At 37.2% G+C, this 20,976-nt stretch overlaps 1 protein-coding gene across 1 annotated transcript; it reads left to right on the top strand.

Moving 5' to 3' along the window:
* The first annotated feature begins 1,241 nt into the window (after positions 1-1,241).
* On the top strand, positions 1,242-15,106 carry LOC113052887 (matrix-remodeling-associated protein 5-like). Its single transcript, XM_026217339.1, has 7 exons — positions 1,242-1,691; positions 2,581-2,806; positions 3,406-3,535; positions 3,715-4,105; positions 5,037-8,927; positions 10,310-11,210; positions 12,579-15,106. The coding sequence occupies exons 2-7, from the start codon at positions 2,631-2,633 to the stop codon at positions 14,479-14,481; spliced, it is 7,392 nt and encodes a 2,463-aa protein (XP_026073124.1). The 5' UTR covers positions 1,242-1,691; positions 2,581-2,630; the 3' UTR covers positions 14,482-15,106.
* The last annotated feature ends 5,870 nt before the right edge of the window (positions 15,107-20,976 follow it).

Genomic DNA, 20,976 nt, shown 5'->3' with positions numbered 1-20,976 from the left:
AGATATAAGCTGAGAATTGCCAAGATAAGATAAAAACACAGAATTGCGGGTAAAAAAGTTTTATTCAGTGGCAGAAATTAAAAGACCCACAGAATTCCAACATATACACTCAGAATTGCTTTTAAATTATTATTAAAAAATGTTTAATATGTCTCAGAATTGCAAGAAAGATGTCCAAATTATCAGATAAAGTCACAGTCAGCTTTATTTAGATTATTTTTTAACTACATGGCAGACACAAGCATCCATATAAAATGCTGCTCATCCAATCATAACATAATTTAGATAATTATGTGACAATAAAACACTATATGACTATAAAAAGTGAATTGCTTGAATCTCAATTGCTAATTAAAGTACTTACGAAGAAAATGTCTAATGCAACTCTTCATAAAATAAGTTGCATTGCAAAGGAATTATCTGCCTGGAAAATGAATTCAAATAAAAATAATACAAAGAGCGTGTGTATTTGTTCAGTGTATAGTGATTTAACACTCAGCTCTGTTGTTGTTGTGTAAAACAGCCAATAAAAGCTGCAGTCCACGGTATTTTTAACTCTGTGTTTGAATGAGTGCTGGACCAGGACCACCAAGAACCATTTACTGAAGCGCTGACTAAACAATTACAGCCCGCATTACACAAAGTTAAGTACACATCAAGCTTTTCATGCATCAGTACAGTACACACTTTAATTGTGACCTTCTATTTGAAGATTGGTGCAAATATGTGTGGTGTTTGAAACATATAGTGACAAATAGTTAATTCTTTGACATAATTATTTATAGTAAAGAATGGTCTCGGATTGCAGATGGTCATGAGTCAGACTTAAAATAGACTGGTGTAGCTGTCTTTAAAATCATGACAATGTGGCGAACTCGAATCAAGCTATTGGCTATGCATATGGATGGTTTAAATGAAAATGTTTGATTTTATACATGAAAACGAAATGTGTTTCCATTTGAGTGATCACGTACAGTCGGCTTAAACTCAAATTCCTCAAAATTAATACTAAATGTCTAGCACATGTGAAATGTTTTTAATGCATTAACTAGCATTAATAAATTTGACCTTATTTCTAAAGTGCTACCTTCAAATAATTATTATATTAAAATAAATCTGATTGTGTTTGATTTTATGCAAGAAAATAAAACTTTTTTTCATTTGAGTATTGTGTTCTAATGCAATTGTCTTATAAAAAAATTCCTCAATTAAAAATATTTTTGTCGGTGAAATCTGTGTCTGTGTTGTTTAACTGATGATTTTCAGCGGCAGCAGCAGTAGATGGATGTTTTTACACAAACTGAGCAGCTGAACGGAGTGTTTTCAGAGGAGGGTCGCTGATCTGAGGGGGTTTCTCTTCTTTAGCTCCTCCTTACTCAAGCTTGGGTTTCACACTCACTTTTTTCCTGCTCTACTCTGAGTTTCTGTGCAGACAGTGGAGCACCTAACGGGAGTTTATTCATCATATGTGCCTTTGAAAAAGAAACATTTTTCTCTGCTTTTATAGTCATATTTTTATTTTTTTATTTTTTTCTTGCTGCTATTTAGTTCTGTTGCATTTATGAAAACGTGGTGATCATTTAAAGAAGAATGCTGTGAAATTCTGGTGTATTGTACGCGAAGCTGATCTAAGTGAGGACTATTATAAGGAAATGAAGGCTCATAATACAGACATTCACAAGAACATCAAGGTGAGTTTAATTTCATTCGGTTTCATTTTCTATATTAGAATCCATGGCTCAGTGGTTTAAAGTGAAAACATAAAAACATCATAACATTAAATGTGTTATTTTCTTGGTTCTTTTGTTGTACTGCTTATGCAATAAAACAATATAATCATAGTTTTAAATATGCATTTATGAATACATATTATTTATGTATGTAAAAATTTTTAACCAGTTGCAATGCTGAAAAAATAGTAACATCTAAAGTCCAAAATATAATTTAATATTGCTGAATCAACCCAAATGCATTAGTTTATACTCTTTAAGGTATATATATATATATATATATATATATATATATATATATATATATATATATATATATATATATATATATATATATAAAAAATTGTACGCTGCTTTTGCTTGCTCTGAACTCGTTATATTTCTAAATTATGCATTTCTTCATGCATTCAGACTTTAATCATTGAATTGGACTTTTGCCCTTTTTTATTTGACTACATGTCGGTTTATTTTCATTTCTAATGTAATTTTGAAATTAAGTTTTAAGATATTCTCAAGGAATGCAAAAGGATTTCCAATATAAAGTGTAACTGATCCTGAAGATCTTGAGTCAAACAAGATCCTTCTGAATGTGAAAAAATAAACATAATATAGTTCAATTTATTCAACAGGATTGATTCAATAGATGTTCCATATTATGATAGAAAGTGTATTTAAACGTATTTGAGTGTTCTTGCATGGGTTCGATTCCCAGTAAATGCATGAAGGGATCAGTTGTAAACCTTAAATGCAATGCAAGTAACTTTGTCTAAACGCGTCTGCCAAATGCATGCATGTGAATGTTTTTGTGAACACCTGTTGGCTGTGTGTGAGGTGTAATTCTGTGTCTCAGCGCTAGAGGGACGTGTGAAGGCTTCAGAAGTGTGTGATCTCACGGCGATCATGGGCTCTTCATGCATCGGGCTGATTCTGGTGCTGCTGGTCAGTTTTCGGGTCTCTGGTGGTGTCTGTCCTCGGCAGTGCGCTTGCTCTGTTCCCGCTGAAGTGCACTGCACCTTCCGTGCGCTCGTGACCGTTCCCACAGGCATCTCCAAACAAGTCCAGCGCATCAACTTTGGGTCAGTAACTACTGATTAACTAATGCACGGCAGAAACTGGAGGTTAATGAAAGGATCACAAATCTGAAATATTAGAGTTTGCACACCTGTGAATATTCCTTACAGTGAGTCCGTCAGTCAAGTCACATTTACTTAAATTGTGTTACATTAAATAAAATGGTTTTAGCTGGTCTCACAGCCAAAAAACCCTCTAAAACCAGCCTGCTGACCAGCTACAACCAGGCTGGACAACCAGCTAAGGCTGTTTTTTCTCAGCAGGATTTGTATAGTTTGATCGTTTTTCCTGTGTTGTGTTCCTCAAACACAGATGTTACTCATATATCTTTAGTTTTATTATCTGCTGTCTCTGTGTACTAGAAGTTCCTGTCACTAAACCAAATTCCTTGTATGTGCAAACTTAGCAATAAAGCTCTTACTGACTTCTGTCTTACGCATTTAGTAGACGTTTTATTCAGAGTGACTTACAAAAGAGGTGAAAACAAGTGTCAAAGAGCCAACAATATTTGTAATACACAATGGTGATTTTAAATTTTTATACTTTTTACACTTCAGCATAATGTCGAAAACAGTATTGTAACGATTATTTTCCTCTCTAACAGGTTTAACGCTATAAATCACATCACTGACGTCTCCTTTGCTGGCCTTGGAAAACTAGAGCTGCTCATGATGCACGGCAACAACGTGCAGAAAATACCAGATGCTGCTTTTCAGGATCTTGTTTCTCTACAGGTAAAATCCCAGTCATCTGGTGAAGCACGCTAGTCTTAGATCTAATTAATGAGCTCTGGCTTCAGAAAAACAGACTTGGGTAAATATAAGAAGAATGCAGCTGCAGGATACACTGATTACATTTTAAACAGACTCTGTTGGCTTGTTTGTGTCATAATGACTCACTGTGTGTCCTGCAGGTTTTTAAAATGAGCTACAACAAACTGAGAGTCATTACCAGTCACACCTTCTCTGGTTTGACGGCCCTTATTAGACTCCATCTGGACCACAACCGCATCGAGTTCATCCACCCGGATGCGTTCAGTGGGCTGACCTCACTGCGTCTGCTTCATCTCGAGGCCAACAATCTGCAAAAGCTCCATCCTGCTACTTTCAGCACATTCTCGCTGCTGCGGCGTTTCCCCGTGTCCACCCTGAAGCACCTGTACCTCTCTGAAAACCTCCTCAGCTCGCTGCCCAGAAACATGCTGGAGAACATGCCGCAGCTGGAGAACCTCTTCTTATACGGAAACCCGTGGAGCTGTGACTGCAGGATGAGCGGGTTACAGGACTGGAGCGCACAGCATCCAGGTGCTTCAGAATGATCATATAACACTACTATCCAATACTGCTCTATCAGTGTAAACTAGATCTGAATTTCCTGAAGGAAATCTCACTGTTTGTGGAGCATTAGTTGAATAGGGTTAAAGTTTGAGGGCAGTTCAGTTTGTGGTCTTTGGTTCTGTGCGAATAAAATGCTGCCGATCACATTTTTGATCACAATTTTAATAAAGAAGAAAATAATGTCGTAAAAAGAAATTTTTTTAAATGTCTTCTTGGGATCAGTTAGATCTTTTAGATATTTTCATTTTTTTTTTATTTTTTTTTTATAAGTTTTTAAAAAAAAATACAGTAAAAACAATAATATTGTAAAATATTGTTATTGTTGTTGCATTTAAAAATTACAGTATTCTATATTATTATTTTTAATTTTACTAGACTTTTACTATATTTTTTGTTACAAAATAAATTTTATTTTGAATAAATGCTGTTCTTTTCAACTTTGAATTAAAAAAATCCTGAAAAAAGTAATACGGTTACTATAAAAATATTAAGCAGCTGTTTCAAACATTGATAATAAATCAGCATATTAAAATGATTTCTGAAGATTATGTGATGCTGAAGATACAAATTTGACTACAGAAATAAATTATATATTAAAAGAGAGACCAAATATTTTACATTTTAATAATATTTCACAATATTACTGTTTTTACTGTATTTTGATAAAACAAATGCAGCCTTTATGTGCAGAAGAGACGTATTTAAAAAAAAACATTACTGATCCCAAACTTTTGAATAGAAGTATATTCTGTAAGTACGTTTACTATAGTTATGTATATATAGGATGGCCTGTGTCGGTATTTTTTTTTTTTTTTCTTTAAAACTTTTAAAAGATCCAAACTAGAGATGTTTGAATATTTAGAACACTCCTAAAGTCTGGATTTGTTTCATTTCCTAGGTGTGATGAAATGCAAAAAGGACAGATCATTTTCCAGCAGTCAGCTCTGTCCACTGTGTGCATCTCCTAAACACCTTAGGGGGCAAGATATCTCAGATCTCAAAGAGTTCATCTGCTCTGGACCAGCCATCAGCTCTAAAGGAAAGAACATCTCACATGAGGACAACATGAGTGAACTTCTGCCCATCGACAGGATCAAACCACCTTTTGGAAACCTCTCCCTCGGTTTATCTGATGAGCATGGGACTAAAGTGGACTTGATCTGTCAAATACTTGAACCAAGGGATTCTACTCAAATCAGTTGGAATTATACAAAATCTCTGGAGATCGCTGCTAATGTGACATTACTCTTTGACCTGGAATGTCCTGTGGACAGAGACGACTATGAAAGCTTGTGGAGGCTTCTTGCGTACTACAGTGAAGTGCCTGTGCATCTGCGAAGGGAAATCATGCTAAGCAAAGAGCCGGAGCTGAGCTACAGATACAGACAGGACATTGAAAAAGATGCTTACTTTTATACTGGTGTCCGAGCCAGTGTTTTAGCCCATCCATCATGGCTCATGCAGTCGTTAATGAACATCAGGTTAAACAGGCCGTATTCCTCCTCTAAGAGTGTGAGACTCGTTCTTAACACTCATTTGACTGCCACCACAGACAAGGAGCCCGTTAGATCTTGGGTCATGATTGAGCATGACAATAAAACCCAGACAAGCTTCAGTTCTGTTGCGGGTGATACGGTTGAAATGGACTGCCGTGTGCAAAGCTCAGAAAAAGCAGCCATTCGTTGGATGATGCCTGATGGGTCGCAGATTAAAGCTGCATTTAGCTCGACCGACAAAAGAGTGACAGTTTCTAGCAGTGGCAAACTTCACATGAAATCTGTCGAGCACAGAGACTCTGGAGTTTATTATTGTGTTGCTGAGGTTGCAGGAGATATCGATGTTCTGCCTTTCCGTTTATCCGTTATCGAGTCCTCAACCCCGCTTCCAGGTGAAGAAGTTGGAATTGCTTTAACAAAGTTTGTAGGTGAGTCTGCATCTTTGCCTTGTCTGACTACAGCGACTCCAGATGCTGTGGTGAACTGGATACTTCCAGATGGCAGTGTACTGAATGCCAAAGCCAATACATCCGGGGCTTTAGTGTTTTACAATTCGACTTTGTTCATTCCTTATAGTCAGCTTAACAATAATGGATATCACAAATGTGTCGCCATGAACCAGCATGGTGTGGATGTACTGGCTACTAAATTAACTGTTATGAGGCGGAAAGCAATCCAGCCTCTCCGACAGTATCCCATTAGACCGCAGTCTGCCATGGGAGTGTCCACTAAAGTAAAAGCCTTTTTGGAGGATGCGGATGAAGCTTCTGGAGATGAAACTCATGAAAGAAAAGTACCAAACAGAAGCTTTATTAATCGAAGGAGGGATCCAAATGCAAGAATGCAAGGACGTTCTTTTGGCAACATCCACCATAGGCGACCCTTTAGAAAGGGCATGCATGGACAATCAAACAGATCTGGCTTAACAAACCAAAGAACTGTTAATACAAGGAACAAAATAGACCCTCAGAAATGGGCTGTTCTTTTGGCCAAAATCCGTGAGAAAACCTCTCCAAAGAACTCATCAGTTAACATTGTCCAGCATGGCACAACAGAGAAAAGTATACAGATGATGAATGTAGATCATCCAGGCTCAATTGACAACACTGAGAGCTCCTCTGGTGACTCTGATCCACAGGAAGAATCAAACACTTTCAGTACTCCACACCAAACAGATGTTTACCACACGCATGCAATTACACCTCATATTGAGGGGCAAAATAACAACATAAATCTAATGGCTCCTCCAGAATTACAAACTAGCTCAAAAGAGGTGCCTTACATCTCAAATCCCACATCTGGACCCCATTATGTTATGAAAGAGGTGAACGTTATAGAAAGAGAGCATGTGAGCACCATAAGTGCTGAAAATAACCAAGTATATTCCCGGTCTGTCATCAAACCAGAGTCTGAGAAAGAAAATGAGCTTAATTTCTCTGGAAGGACTGGCGTCCAGTCACAGATTGGTGGTTTTGGTTCTGGACTTCATGACAGCTCTTCGTTTGCAACAACATCAACTGAAAGCATTAGACAGCATGCTCCAACAAGTTCAGCACAATCCAGAGCAAAAGATCACTGGAGCTACAGGCGAAGATTTGAAAGTAGACGACGGAAAAAATTAAGACGGCCATTCTCAAAGCTCCCTACCAGAAGACCATGGTCAGCATCTACAGTTGTAGGTGTTCATGGTCAAACTGTAACTTTGAAAGCTGATCCTACAATCCCAGCTGAAGATGCAAAGGTCGATCCAACTACTGCTCATGTTTACTCCAGAACCACATCTAGAGGCAGTTTGATCCATTTAACTTCTACAACCAATGCTCTCATTTATTCCTCAAATCCAGCTGAAAGCATTTCAGTCCAGTCAACTCTCCCAGAAACTGTTCCCATCTACTCCACAACCTTAGCTGGAAGCACATTGGAATATCCAACTACTACTCCCATTTATCCTTCTGTGCCGAGGGAATTACCAAATGCCGTCAATGAGGAAGATACCATCTCCCACCCTGATGGCTCAGAAATCCCCAAAGTGAAGGCAAACAATTTCCTCCAAGTTCAAGAGATGACAAACTCTAGAAGCACCTCCACCTCTCACCCCACAAGCACCACATCAGAGCCTGAATATGAAGATGTCCCTTACTTTGAGCAGGAAGAGGACGGAGGCATTGCATCTGCAGAGGAGATTGATGAGTACTTGGTTCCCACAAGTGTAGATCCAACATCTCGACCTGGCATTGAAACAGTCCCACTGATAACTGCCCGGCAGGAGTTCACAGGCACGCTTTCGACAGTGTTACCAAAGGCCAACAAAGAGATTCATCCAACAGAGATCAGCTTTACTTTGGACACAGAATCTGTAGTCACCTCCATGCCACAACTCCAATACTACCCACGTTCACAACCAAATGAAAGCTTTAAAAAAGAAGAAGAATCCATTCACAACCAATTATCTTTTCCCTCAATGCCAGAGACTCTTACAGAATCCTTAATAACTGTAGGGACACAAACCAAGTCTTCACCCACAATTTCACCACCTCAAAGCAATGAGATTTACTTCCTACAACCAAGCTCTGTTTCTAAGCAAGACCGAAGGGAAAGGATAGTCCAGGGACATGATGGACCTTTGACTGTTCCTTCAAAATCACTGAATACTTTACCTACAATTACATTTCCAGTAACTACAGCCATTCCCATTACGAGCCAAATCATTGGAACAACAGCACCCTCTACTACACTGTTGACAGCTGCTACTACTTCAACTACATCTGCTCTAAATTTAACACCCAATTTACCCTTACCAGACAATAGAATTCCATTTTACCCAAGGAATCCTGGAACAAACTACATTGATTCCAGGCACAGGGGAAGCTTTCCCAGCATTAACCACAGGTATCCGCACTATCACAGTAAAAAGCCCTCTGTGAACATTAGACCTAATATTATCACAAGCCCTTACATCACCACTTCAGCTGTGGAATTAAATCTCAACAACGTCAGATCAACTACATCACCAACAATTTTGACTGCTCAATCTGCAACCTCGAGTCGCATAACTGTGTCAAGCACCACGAAGCCAAACAACCAAATTCAGATCAATGAACCAATCAACAGACAACCGAGTGCAGTTCAGCTTTCTCAAGGACCACAAACTCTTCCTGCCCCACAAATGAGACCCAGGATCACTGCTACCAAACTCCTCACAGTCACTGTGAATGCTGGTACAGATGTGCAGTTACCATGTGATTCTGTGGGGGAGCCGAAACCCCTTCTGACCTGGACCAAAGTCTCCACAGGTAACTCATATATGACATGACAAGAATTTACAGTTACAGCATATTCAGGAATTGGAGTATAATTTCAATGAATAAACCAAATGTGATCTTGATATATAATAAATAGAAGTTTAATGTGTTTTTCTTCTCTCTCTCTCTCTCTCTCTCAATATATATATATATATATATATATATATATATATATATATATATATATATATATATATATATAATATATATATATATATATATAGAATGTATAAAATATGTTATTGTTTTATTATTATTAATTTGTAAATTATATTGATTGTTTTCAATACTTCTATTTTTTTTTTCATTAAAAAAAGATTTTGACTTTCTTTAGTGCATGACAATTTACTTTTTTGTTTCCACTGTGTTTTGACATTTAAAGATTGCTTTGCTTTTATATAAGAAAAAATTCACTATTTCTTAGAAGAGGTGCACGGAATTATTAGGTACAGAGATAATAGCACAATAGTCGTCCTTAATACTTTTCTAAGCTAGCCAGGTGGTTGTGTAGCACATATCATAATTCCCCACCACCTTGCTGCCTTGGAAATCAGGTCATAGCTTTCTGTCCATGAACTATTCAGCCTCGAGCCCATCTATCAGGACCATCTAAAGTCACCCTCATCTCATCTGTCCAATACTTTGGCAAAATACATCACCATTTACCTATTTGCCCATTCGAGAAACTTTTCTTTATGCTCCTTTCTCAGAGGAGGCCGGGTTTGTGCCTTTTCACCTCAGAAACTTGATGAAGCAACACTAAATCTAATAATCTGACTTATATTTGGCAAGCCACAGCTTGTGAATATATCTGAACTGGTTTGTAGAGGGTTTTTCGTTACCTCTCTATTCCTCGTATATCCCTCTGATTCAGCTTTTCTTTTTTTCTGTCCTTTCTCCTCTTCCACCCTTCTTGAGAATTGTTTAGAGAACGCCTCACAGCTCTCCAGTCTCTCTTCAAAGTTTGGCAAAATCTCTTGTTTTATCCCTCAGCTAGCATTTTTACTATTTCATTCTATTCATCGGGTATTAAGTTTTTTTTCTGCCCCATCACAGTACCCACTCTAAAAGTAGCTAATAATTATGCACAGTAAATATAAGCAACATTTCTATTAGAACTCCCTCTACACTGAATGTGTTCACAGCCAAACTCAAAACCCATCTTTTTTCTCTATCTTATAGCTGTAGGTAATTGTGCGGTGTTATCCTTGTTCTTTGCTGTAAATAATGTTGTTTTGAGTGTTAATGTTGTTGATATTTGATTGATTGTACAGCACCTTGGTATATATATATCTGATTCACTACAATACACCAATATGCTTTTCACTGGCTCAAATTAATCAATCTCTTTCCCTATACTTTATTTTCCATAGGAGCCGTCATGTCAGCGAATACCAGAGTGCAGCGGTTTGAGGTCCAGTCCAATGGCACGTTTGTCATCTACAACATCCAGCCTCAGGACCGTGGGCAGTATCTGTGCAGTGCTCGCAATCCACACGGCATCTATAAGATGATGGTGACCCTTGTGGTTTTGGCCCACGCCCCCAAGATGATGCTTTCACGTCATAAAGATATGACGGTGTATCTCGGAAACAGTGCACTCTTGGAATGCCAAGCACAAGGCCTCCCCATACCAAACATCAGCTGGGTGCTTCCAGATCGATCTGTGGTGCGAGCTATTAGTAACAGCCAACAGAAGATTGTGCTCTTCACCAATGGAACGCTTCAAGTCAAAAACACCAATTACCTGGACAAAGGCATCTACAAATGCATAGCGAGCAATGCCGCTGGAGCCGACATGCTTTCCGTGAGGCTTCAAATTGCAGCCTTGCCTCCCACCATCCAAGAGCAGCCCCGGGAGAACCACACCATCTATGATGGCCAATCAGCATTCATGCACTGTACAGCTAAAGGCGCTCCTGGTCCGACCATCCGCTGGGTCACGTTCACCGGTGCGCAGCTTCGCCCCTCACAGTTCGTCAATGGCAATTTGTTTGTTCTCCCCAACGGGACACTGTTTATTCGTAACCCTACAGACAAGCATTCTGGGAATTATGAATGTGTGGCTGTGAATTCGGTGGGAGTTGCTAAAAGGACTGTGAATCTGCAAGTGAAAACACAATCCACTACTGCCAAAATCATGTCCACTTCCGCACACAGTACTGATGTCGGCTACGGAGGTCAGTTAAGTCTCAACTGTTCGGCCACCGGAAGCCCCAGTCCCAGGATCATCTGGAGGACGCCATCTAAAAAACTGGTTGATGCATATTACAGGTAATGGTTAATTGAAGGAATCAAGTTTTTGTTGATTGCCATGTCAGCAATGCCTATTGAGTGTTTAGAAACTTTGAGTGCAGACTGTGCTGTGAATCGGTCACAATCTAATGTAGAGTTTGATGAAAACCGAATGATTAAAAATGGGGGAAAAATAGCACTCTTATGAATTTTACTGTCTCTGGGCTCCTAAAATTATCTCCATATACACTATAGCATAATTAACCAACTAGCAAAGCAAAATGAAGCGTAGTTAATTAAGAATAAAATAAATGGATACAGTGGGAAGACTGTTTTTTGCTTGATAAGAAATAGTTGATTGTAGAAAACATTGACACCAGAGTTCTATATGATCTTCTTTGGTTTACGTTTTTTTGGGAAACATTTTGGCATGCTACGCTTAAAGAAAACGTCATATGGTGCTACTAAAATATATATTAATTTATATATTTGCAACCCTGTGTATGTGCAGATGTAATCTCATGCTTGTTGTCCGTCAAACACAATGCAAATTTAGTTTTATAATTTGTAAGAAAGAATGGATTTTTACTCTTTCCCCACTAAACTTAAAAAATAAAAATAAAAAGTTGCCTGCCAAGGTCAGCATTTTTGATAAATTTCACAATTAATTCCTGGCTCCCAGAGTATTGTAGTATGAATAACTGAACATGCAATATATCAAACAAAACAACAGAGCCTCTGCTTTAAAAAATACAAATCTAGCTTCATGCATTCTTCTTATATATATATATATATATATATATATATATATATATATATATATATATATATATATATATATATATATATATATATATATATCTCAATAAAAAAATTTATTCCAATTTCACTGATTATTTAGTAGACTTTGATTATTCATGCAATTATGCTTTATTTTTGGATCAAACGGTCCTGAGCTAGATAAAGCTTTGTTTCCTGCAAACCAAACTATGACTGGTTTGAAAAATTAAAAAATTACCATTAGCTAGCTCCTGCTAAACCTGCTTTATAAAAGAAAATCAAGTTTTAATTTGAACTGAAATCAACACTGACTCTGTAAAGCTGATTGATTTAAGGCTATCCATTGCATAAAAGCAGGTTTGGGTTAGGGTTAACCACTGTCTTGTACAGTCTTGCACTGCAGCATCACACTGGTCAAAGCGTGTTATTGCAGGCTCTTACATTAGGTCATATGAGATCAAATGAATACTCAACGACAAAAATAGTTGTCGACAATTTTTTTTATTGTTAATGATGTTGACTAATTGTATCATCCCTACTGCTCACATGAGTCCTTGAATAAATTATGCATTTACTATTATCACTGTTACAAGGATGCAACCTCCCTCTCTTCATTGCTCTTTTCAGCTTTGATCACAGAATGAAAGTGTTCAGCAATGGCACACTCACCATCACGTCAGTGAACGAAAAGGATGAGGGTGACTATCTGTGTGTGGCCAGAAACAAAATGGGCGATGACTACGTTCTCCTTAAAGTCAACGTGATGATGAAAGCGGCTAAAATCGTCCAGAAGTCACTGAGCGATCACAAGGTGTCATACGGAGGAGAGCTGAAAGTGGACTGCATCGCTTCAGGTCTTCCCAACCCAGAAATCACGTGGAGTCTTCCGGATGGTACCATGGTAAACGTCATCCCACAATCGGACCACAACTGGGTCCGCACAAAGAGATATGTGATGTTTGACAATGGTACACTGTATTTAAACGAAGTCAGAATGAAGGAGGAAGGTGACTACACATGCTACGCCGAGAATTCGATTGGGAAAGATGAAATGAAGGTTCATATCAAGGTGGTGGTGGATGCACCGATCATCCGAAACAATGTTTACAGTGTCGTTAAAGTTCCTTTTGGGGAAACGGTAGTCCTCAATTGCAGTGCCAAAGGAGAACCAACTCCTACAATCACATGGACGTCTCCGTCTCATCGCACCATAGTACCATTATCCAACAAGTACCAGATCGCCAATGATGGCACTTTGCACATTCAAAAAATCCAGAGGTTTGATTCCGGAAATTATACTTGCTCAGCTAGGAACGTTGCGGGAATTGACAAGAAAGTTATCTACGTAGAAGCCCTTGTGTCAATGCCAGTCATCAGTGGATTAGAGAATCAAGGGGTAATCCGTAAAACTGTCGTAAAGGATCAGCGTGTGCTTTTAGACTGCAATGCAAATGGAAACCCGGTTCCAAGGATCATGTGGGTGTTTCCCAACAACATCGTGCTTCCTGCGCCATACTACGGCTCAAGGATTACTGTCCATCGCAATGGCACACTGGACATTCACGCAGTGCGGATAAGCGATTCGGTCACACTTCTTTGCATTGCACGCAATGAAGGAGGAGAAGCCAAACTCCAGGTTCAACTTGAGGTGACCGAAGGTGTTGAAAAGCCACGATTGAGAAGTTCTCCTACCGAGTCCATCCAACTCACCAATGGGATATTAAGTCTAAACTGTTCCATAGAAGGAAAACCAATGCCGGAGATCACTTGGATTCTCCCCAATGGCACATCTCTGCTTAGGGGAACCAGTGTTTTCCGTTTCCATCATCGACTCGATGGGACTTTGGTCATTAAAGACCCATCGATTTTAGAGGTTGGACTGTATCGCTGCATTGGACGCAACAGCGCCGGATACGTTGAGCGTACCGTGACCTTGGAGTCCAACAGAAAACCAGAAATCACCAACAAGTACAGCTCACTCGTCAGCATAATAAATGGCGAGAATCTGCAACTCAATTGTTTGTCCGGTGGTCACCCGTTGCCCAAACTTACATGGACTCTACCAAACGGAGTCGTCTTAACTCGGCCGCAAACAACCGGACGATATTCGGTCCTAAACAATGGCACTCTTACTGTCCAGAGGACATCTGTGTATGATAGAGGGATGTACCTCTGCCAAACCACTAATGAACATGGATCATCCAGCCTTTTGGTTTCGGTGATAGTAATTGCGTATCCGCCGCGTATAACCAAAGGACCCTCGCCAGTGACTTACGCTAGTCCAGGTGTGGCCGTTCAGTTAAACTGTATTTCTCTTGCTACACCTAAAGCCGAGGTGGTTTGGGAAATGCCTGATGGTCTTCAACTGAAGGTCGGCGTCCAGCCTCGTCTTTATGGAAACAAGTATCTCCATCCTCAAGGTCCACTGGTCATTCAGAACCCTTCCAGCAGAGACAATGGCATCTATAAGTGCACCGCCAAAAATGTGGTTGGAAGCGACAGCAGATCAACTTACGTTTATGTGTTTTGATGCAAACTCACTTTAGAGACAAGCCCGAGGAACTGCGTTAGACTGTCCATACAATATGAACACTTTCTACTGACTCTTGTAAATATGAAAGCGTGATATTTTAATCAACTTCAAATGAAGCGATTCTATTGACTCGTTTACGGATATCCATTAACACTCTTGGGAAGTAAACTGATAACAAGGTCCACATGGAAATTGCACCAATAAAACCATCTGCAAAATTTACTATACTCTACACTTGCTTGTTTGTTTAATATTTTGGCTATTTTGATTTTAAGTCGTCGAGAAACATCATCTCCACATAACACATTTTAGATTAAATTATATGGGGATGATTTATAATAAGGTTGTGTTTACTAACTACATTAGTGAGCATCAGCTAAGATTAATATATAATTTAGAATTGTTGGTAACAATTTACAATAAGGTGTCATTTGTTAACATTAATGTGTTAATTAAAATTAACTTACAATGAACAACGCATTTGGCACAGTATTTATTAACCGTTGTTAATTTTTGTTATACAGTTATTCATTGCTAGTTCATAATGCATTAACAAATGTTAACAAATACAACTTTTGATTTTAAGAAATGTATTAGTAAATGCTGAAATGGATATTGACTGAGGTCAATAAATGTTGTAGAATTGTTTATGATTATTTCATTGTAACTAATACAGTTAATTAATTAACCTTATTGTAAAGTGTTACCATTTTTTTTTTATTATTGTTGAAGTTAATTTCATAACTTACTAATACATTATTAAAATCAAAAGTTGTATCTGTTAATATTATTTAATGGACCTGAGCTAACATGAACTTACACTGCGCAGTTGTTTAACTTTAACAAAGATGAATAAATAACAAATGCAGACTTTTTTGATCCTGCAGATGTTTGCCACCACATTACTTACATGCATTCCTTCCTCATTCTGATGGCACCCATTCACTGCAGAGCATCCATTAATGAAACACTGATGCAATGCTACATTTCTACAAACCTGATGAAGAAACAAACTCATCTACATTTTAAATAGCCTGAGGGTGAGCACATTAATGCAAATATTAATTTTGGGGTGAACTAGTCCTTTAATATTAATGTGCAGCTAGAAAAGGATATAAAAAAGCCAACATGTCTGAAGTTAATTCATGTCTGGACTAAAGATTTGAAGTAAAATTCATTGCGGGATTGATGCAAAGGCATATAACTGGTCATAAACTGTCAGCAAAATCAGATTAGTCAGATATGCATGACTAAAGAAAAGAGAATATGATGCAATTTCTTCAAGTAACACAGAAATACTGAGCTTTGTTTTTGTACAGTTGCATTATTTGCGCTTTAAACAAAATACATTGCATCAAAGCAACTGAACAACATTCATTAGGAAAACAGTGTGTCAATAATGCAGAATGACAGTTAAAGGCAGTTCATCATTGAATTCAGTGATGTCATCTCGGTTCAGTTTAAGTCTCTTTATATTGTTATTTGCTTTGGCTCTTGTTTCCCAGCTTCAGCCAAACTGGTGGGGTGTGCAGAGGCGTTGCACAAGATCCCGGGCCCTATGCATAGGCTTTGTCTCTCCTTTTAGGGCTATCTGACAGAGAACAAGATTTCAACATAAAGGCCTACACGTGTGTTGTCCCTGACCCAAATCGAGATGTTTTGAGTGGGACACCGCCTTTAGAGGGAATTTGCAGATTTTGGCTAATTTCTTTTTATGTCTGAAGTGTCGGTGAGAATTGAGATTGTAGACATCTTAAAATCAACACTAAAAAAAAAAAAAAAAATTATATGAAAATAATAAAATGTAAATAACTGGCAGCTGTGGTTTCCAGAATTTCACTGTGAAAATATTGTGACCGTGTTTCAGGTATTGCGAGATTGCATATTGTTGCCTGTGTATTTCTATACTTCGTACTGTTTATATAAGAGATGATAATATACAAAAGCTGCTTTGTACCTGAAAATGTACCGGTAATCACCATAGTAACACACACTAATGCACATTATATAATTTAGACTTTTACAATGTATTTGAATTTCCATTAGAATTTCCGTGCATTATGGACAATTTTTAATTTAATTTGAATAAATGCATCTTGAAAATATTATTATTTAAATAAAACTAATAAAAACTGCATAACTAATATGTATAGCTAGCTATATATTTTCTGAGTGTAGAAATCTGACCGGGTTCATTTATGTATGAATGAGAATAACAAATATACATACAAAAATTAAAAAAAATAATAATTTCAACTTTTTATCTATTAGACTATATTATAATTCTGATTTTTTTTTTCTTTTTTTTCTGAATTACGGGAGGAACATTCAGAATTGCTAGTTTATCTCTCAAAATACTAAGAATAAGAAAGAATTATTACATATTTGCCTTGTATTTTATTAATTCTGAGTTTTTCCAGATGTTTTAACAATCAAGAACAAACTAAGTGAGGATGAGAAGGTAATAACGGTCAGAACCTTGATTTTTACAGTCAAACGCTCCGCAGGGACTCAACTCCTCCTCGCTTTTGACCTATTTCTCCTTTTCCATTCCCTGGGTACATTTCTCTTAATATTTAATGATTTATAAACAGCCGCTCGAGCACAGCTGACCTTGACTTGAAGTAATAGCGATGACAAGTTTATTACAGACTGTTGTAACTGGTTTATACCGTTATCTCAGTTCCATAAGAAAACATGCATTTACTAAAAACAATTGCACTATTTTATATATTTCTCATTTTATAAGAAAGAAATGAGCTCACACCTCTCACAGGATCATGTCTAAACCAGTCTGAAGAGTTCTGATGGTTTGAGAATCATGCATTTATGGAGAGTAAGGTGAAAGAGAGAGTCCGAGTGGAAAAGCAGCTGTTTCTGAGACACACTTCTCAAATGTATGTCTCGTTCCTCCGTAAAGTTTGCTACACATCTCTGAAGTGTCATTTAGTCTTGTTAGTTTACTGGACTTCAGATGGTTTTCATCCTCCATCAGATCAGCTGCTTGAGCTTTAGTCCTTCACTGGCCCTGAAGGATTCTCACGGACTTTACTGTAATACAGAGCTACAATATTTAGAGTCAAATGATTAGTAATGCTAAAAATGAATAATAATGTAACTGTGAATCTTTGTCCTTGAAGTCAACACATTTTAGGGAGGAAAAAAAAGGCAAACAGACATGCATTTACATTGAAAAGAAAATTATTTATGTATATTCTTGCATTTTTATTGTTTTCCAGTAAACATATTTAAATGTTCATCATTTAAGATACTTGGGAATCTAAATTCCTTATAATAATTAGTCTCGTTTTCAGATAAATGTATAAAACTTGTGCTTTTATGCTTGAACTGAGCAAAAACAAATATTGGGAACAGTTATATATGAATTCGAAAAATATTTTAATGCATTGATTATAGTGCATTGTATGATTTCATGAATAACTGCAATCACAGTAATAATGTATTTTTCCTCTTTTTTTCACACAACAAACAACCCATTTCAGATGTGACAAGAAATCTGCAAATATTATATTGCAGTTTAACTTAATTTACTATTTTTTAATGGAAATACATATTACATTCATAATAAACACCTGTAATAATACATTATAGATAAAGGCTTCAAGTAAAGTGTTACCAAAACATCTGCCAATAGAAGAAGAAATATAAACACAAATGGCAGATTATTATTATTATTATTATTATTTACATTTTTATAGCATAAACTCATTCATTTAGATTCATTTTCTAAGAAAAAAAGACGTCATTTTGTTTTTCAAGTAAATGCATCTTGATTTAAGAAGCCTTGTATTATAGATATAATGTTTACAGTATATATAATATATGCATTCATATATAATACATTAAAAAACTATGAATTAATTATGAACTTAACAATCCATTGTGTTATCTCAGAAATTAACATAACCATATAAATATAAACACATGGCATGCAACTAATTTGAGATGTAACACAGAATCTGTGAATTATTGGTTACAATTATGTAAGAAAAGACCAAAATATGTGCCTTTTTTTTTTTTTTGTAGCATAACTACCCCCTTAATTATGATCAGTCTTTTTAGAAAGCTAAACTTCCTGCGTCATTTTGCTTCTCAAGTAAATCTATCTTGATCTAAGGAAGAAAATTATTTTTGCAGTGTACAGTAGTTTGTATATGAGGCAGATAATTTGCATAAAAATTAAATTAAAATCTGTCTGCTGGGAGGTTTGTGTCCTTTAAAGACTAATAAATTAATGAGTTTATCTGGTTTCAAATCATCATTGTTACAGCAACTTTCCTAATAATTATTCTGTGATAATCTTGCAGCTCTTCAGTCTGATTATCCGTCTTGAAATTATATTAACCTGAGTAAATGATGACAGAATATTTAATAACAGAAGCCAGTAATGGAAAATATAGTTTATCCCACCAAATACATCCTGAAATTAGTGCAATATGTCATATTAACCCTTGGGCGTGTCTGTTTAAGCTCAATGATCAAATACTTCCTCAAATTGATGTCCAGACAGACTGTACGGGTTTATAGCATACAGATGTTGCTCAGACGTACTTCAAACATCTCCTGGTCAGCAGTAAAATTAAAGCTTGAGTCATTCAGAAAAAGTAAATTGAGCGTTGATATAAATTTCTGGGGATTCATAGTTTTTCAGGCAGATCAAGCCTTTGGGACGGGGTTTATAGGACTGAATGTTAACGGTTTCTCAGATCACGTGTGAAGAGGTGTGAGTCAACTGAGTACAATTTGCTCGAGTATTTCATAAATATCAAATAGTTAAGGAGTTTTGCATTTATAAATGCCATTAGAGATTTCAAAAGTAAACAATGCAGTTAATGCTGCTATTATAATTGTAACGTTTGATCAGGCTCCAGTCCACCAGAGGGAGCCTTCACCTGAATATTGAACTCTGCCACTTCCTGTTCCTGCCACATCATTTCCTGTCGTGTCATTTCCTGTCACCCTGTATATAAGTCATTTGTTTGTACTGCCACTTTGCGAAGTATTGCCAGTTCACTTCCTTACTAAGCGATCTTTCATTGTTCCATTGTTGATGCTTGTTATGATCTTTGCTTTTGCTCTTTTGACTCACGTTTTTGGATTACTGTTTTGGATTTGTCTGCCAGTGTATTGTTTTGCCTGTGTTTTGACCCAAGCCTGTGACCTGACCACGAGTTGTGACTATTGTTTGGATTTTTTGCTCAGACCTATAATGGAAATCCACTCAGTCTAAATCCTCCTTACAATAATGTATTATACATTATTTTGTATTATATTATATTATTTTATAATATATTTATAATTATATTTAAATCACTTATGTATAATTTCAACATATTTAAATTATTATAAAATATTACAATTACTTTTTATTTAATATCTTATTTTTAGATTTAATTTGTGATGTCACTATACTGTATTTTGAGCCGGATAATATGGCTCAACAGAAGTACTTTTTGTTTATAGATAATAGAGCAAACTGCTTCTTCAGAAGAGCAGCCTGACCACAGTTTTTCAAGCTGCTGGTTATTTAAAGTAACTTCAGCACTTGATTCAACACAGAGACTGAGAACTAGACAGCTGAAGCAACAAGACCACACCGAGAGATTTATGATCCTCACATCAGCTGTGTCAGTGTGTGTGTGTGTGTGTGTGTGTGTGAGTGTGTGTGTGTATGTGTGAGAGAGAGAGAGAGAGAGAGACTGTGAATGTGCGTGTGTGTGTTCGAGTGTGTATGCGATTGACTGTGTGTGTGTGTGTGTGTGTGTGTGTGAGAGAGAGAGAGAGAGAGAGAGAGAGAGAGAGAGAGAAAGACTGTGAATGTGTGTATGTGTTCGAGTGTGTATGCGATTGACTGTGCGTGTGTGTGTTCGAGTGTGTATGCGATTGACTGTGTGTGTGTGTGTGTGTGTGTGAGAGAGAGAGAGAGAGAGAGAGAAAGAGAGAGAGAGAGAGAGAGAAAGACTGTGAATGTGTGTATGTGTTCGAGTGTGTATGCGATTGACTGTGTGTGTGTGTGTGAGAGAGAGAGAGAGAGAGAAAGACTGTGAATGTGTGTATGTGTTCGAGTGTGTATGCGATTGACTGTGTGTGTGTGGTTTCAGACTTTAGTTGACCTGCTGAATGTCTGAAGGTCATTTAAAGATCATGAAGAGACGAGACGAGCTGGCTCGTGTTAAATCACTGCATATGGAGTCAAACACAGCAGAACTGCAGCATCTGGACGGAGGGAGGATGATTTATTCCGTGTGGGATGAAAGGAGATGTATCCTGAAGGCAGTGAGCTAACGCTGTACTCAAATCTCATAATAAAGCATGTTTATGACATAGACTTATAGACTTTAAATATCCTGAAACTAATTTAAATGTGCAGTTACTTTTTCTTTTAGGTCAAACTATATATTTGTATAACAGAAAGTGTAAATTACATTTTTATTTTGAGAAAAATGACAGGACTTACAGGATAATAGTACA

The sequence above is a fragment of the Carassius auratus genome, chromosome 34 (genome assembly GCF_003368295.1).
Source record: "Carassius auratus strain Wakin chromosome 34, ASM336829v1, whole genome shotgun sequence".
NCBI lineage: Eukaryota > Metazoa > Chordata > Actinopteri > Cypriniformes > Cyprinidae > Carassius > Carassius auratus.
This window is presented reverse-complemented; position numbering and strand designations above follow the sequence as displayed.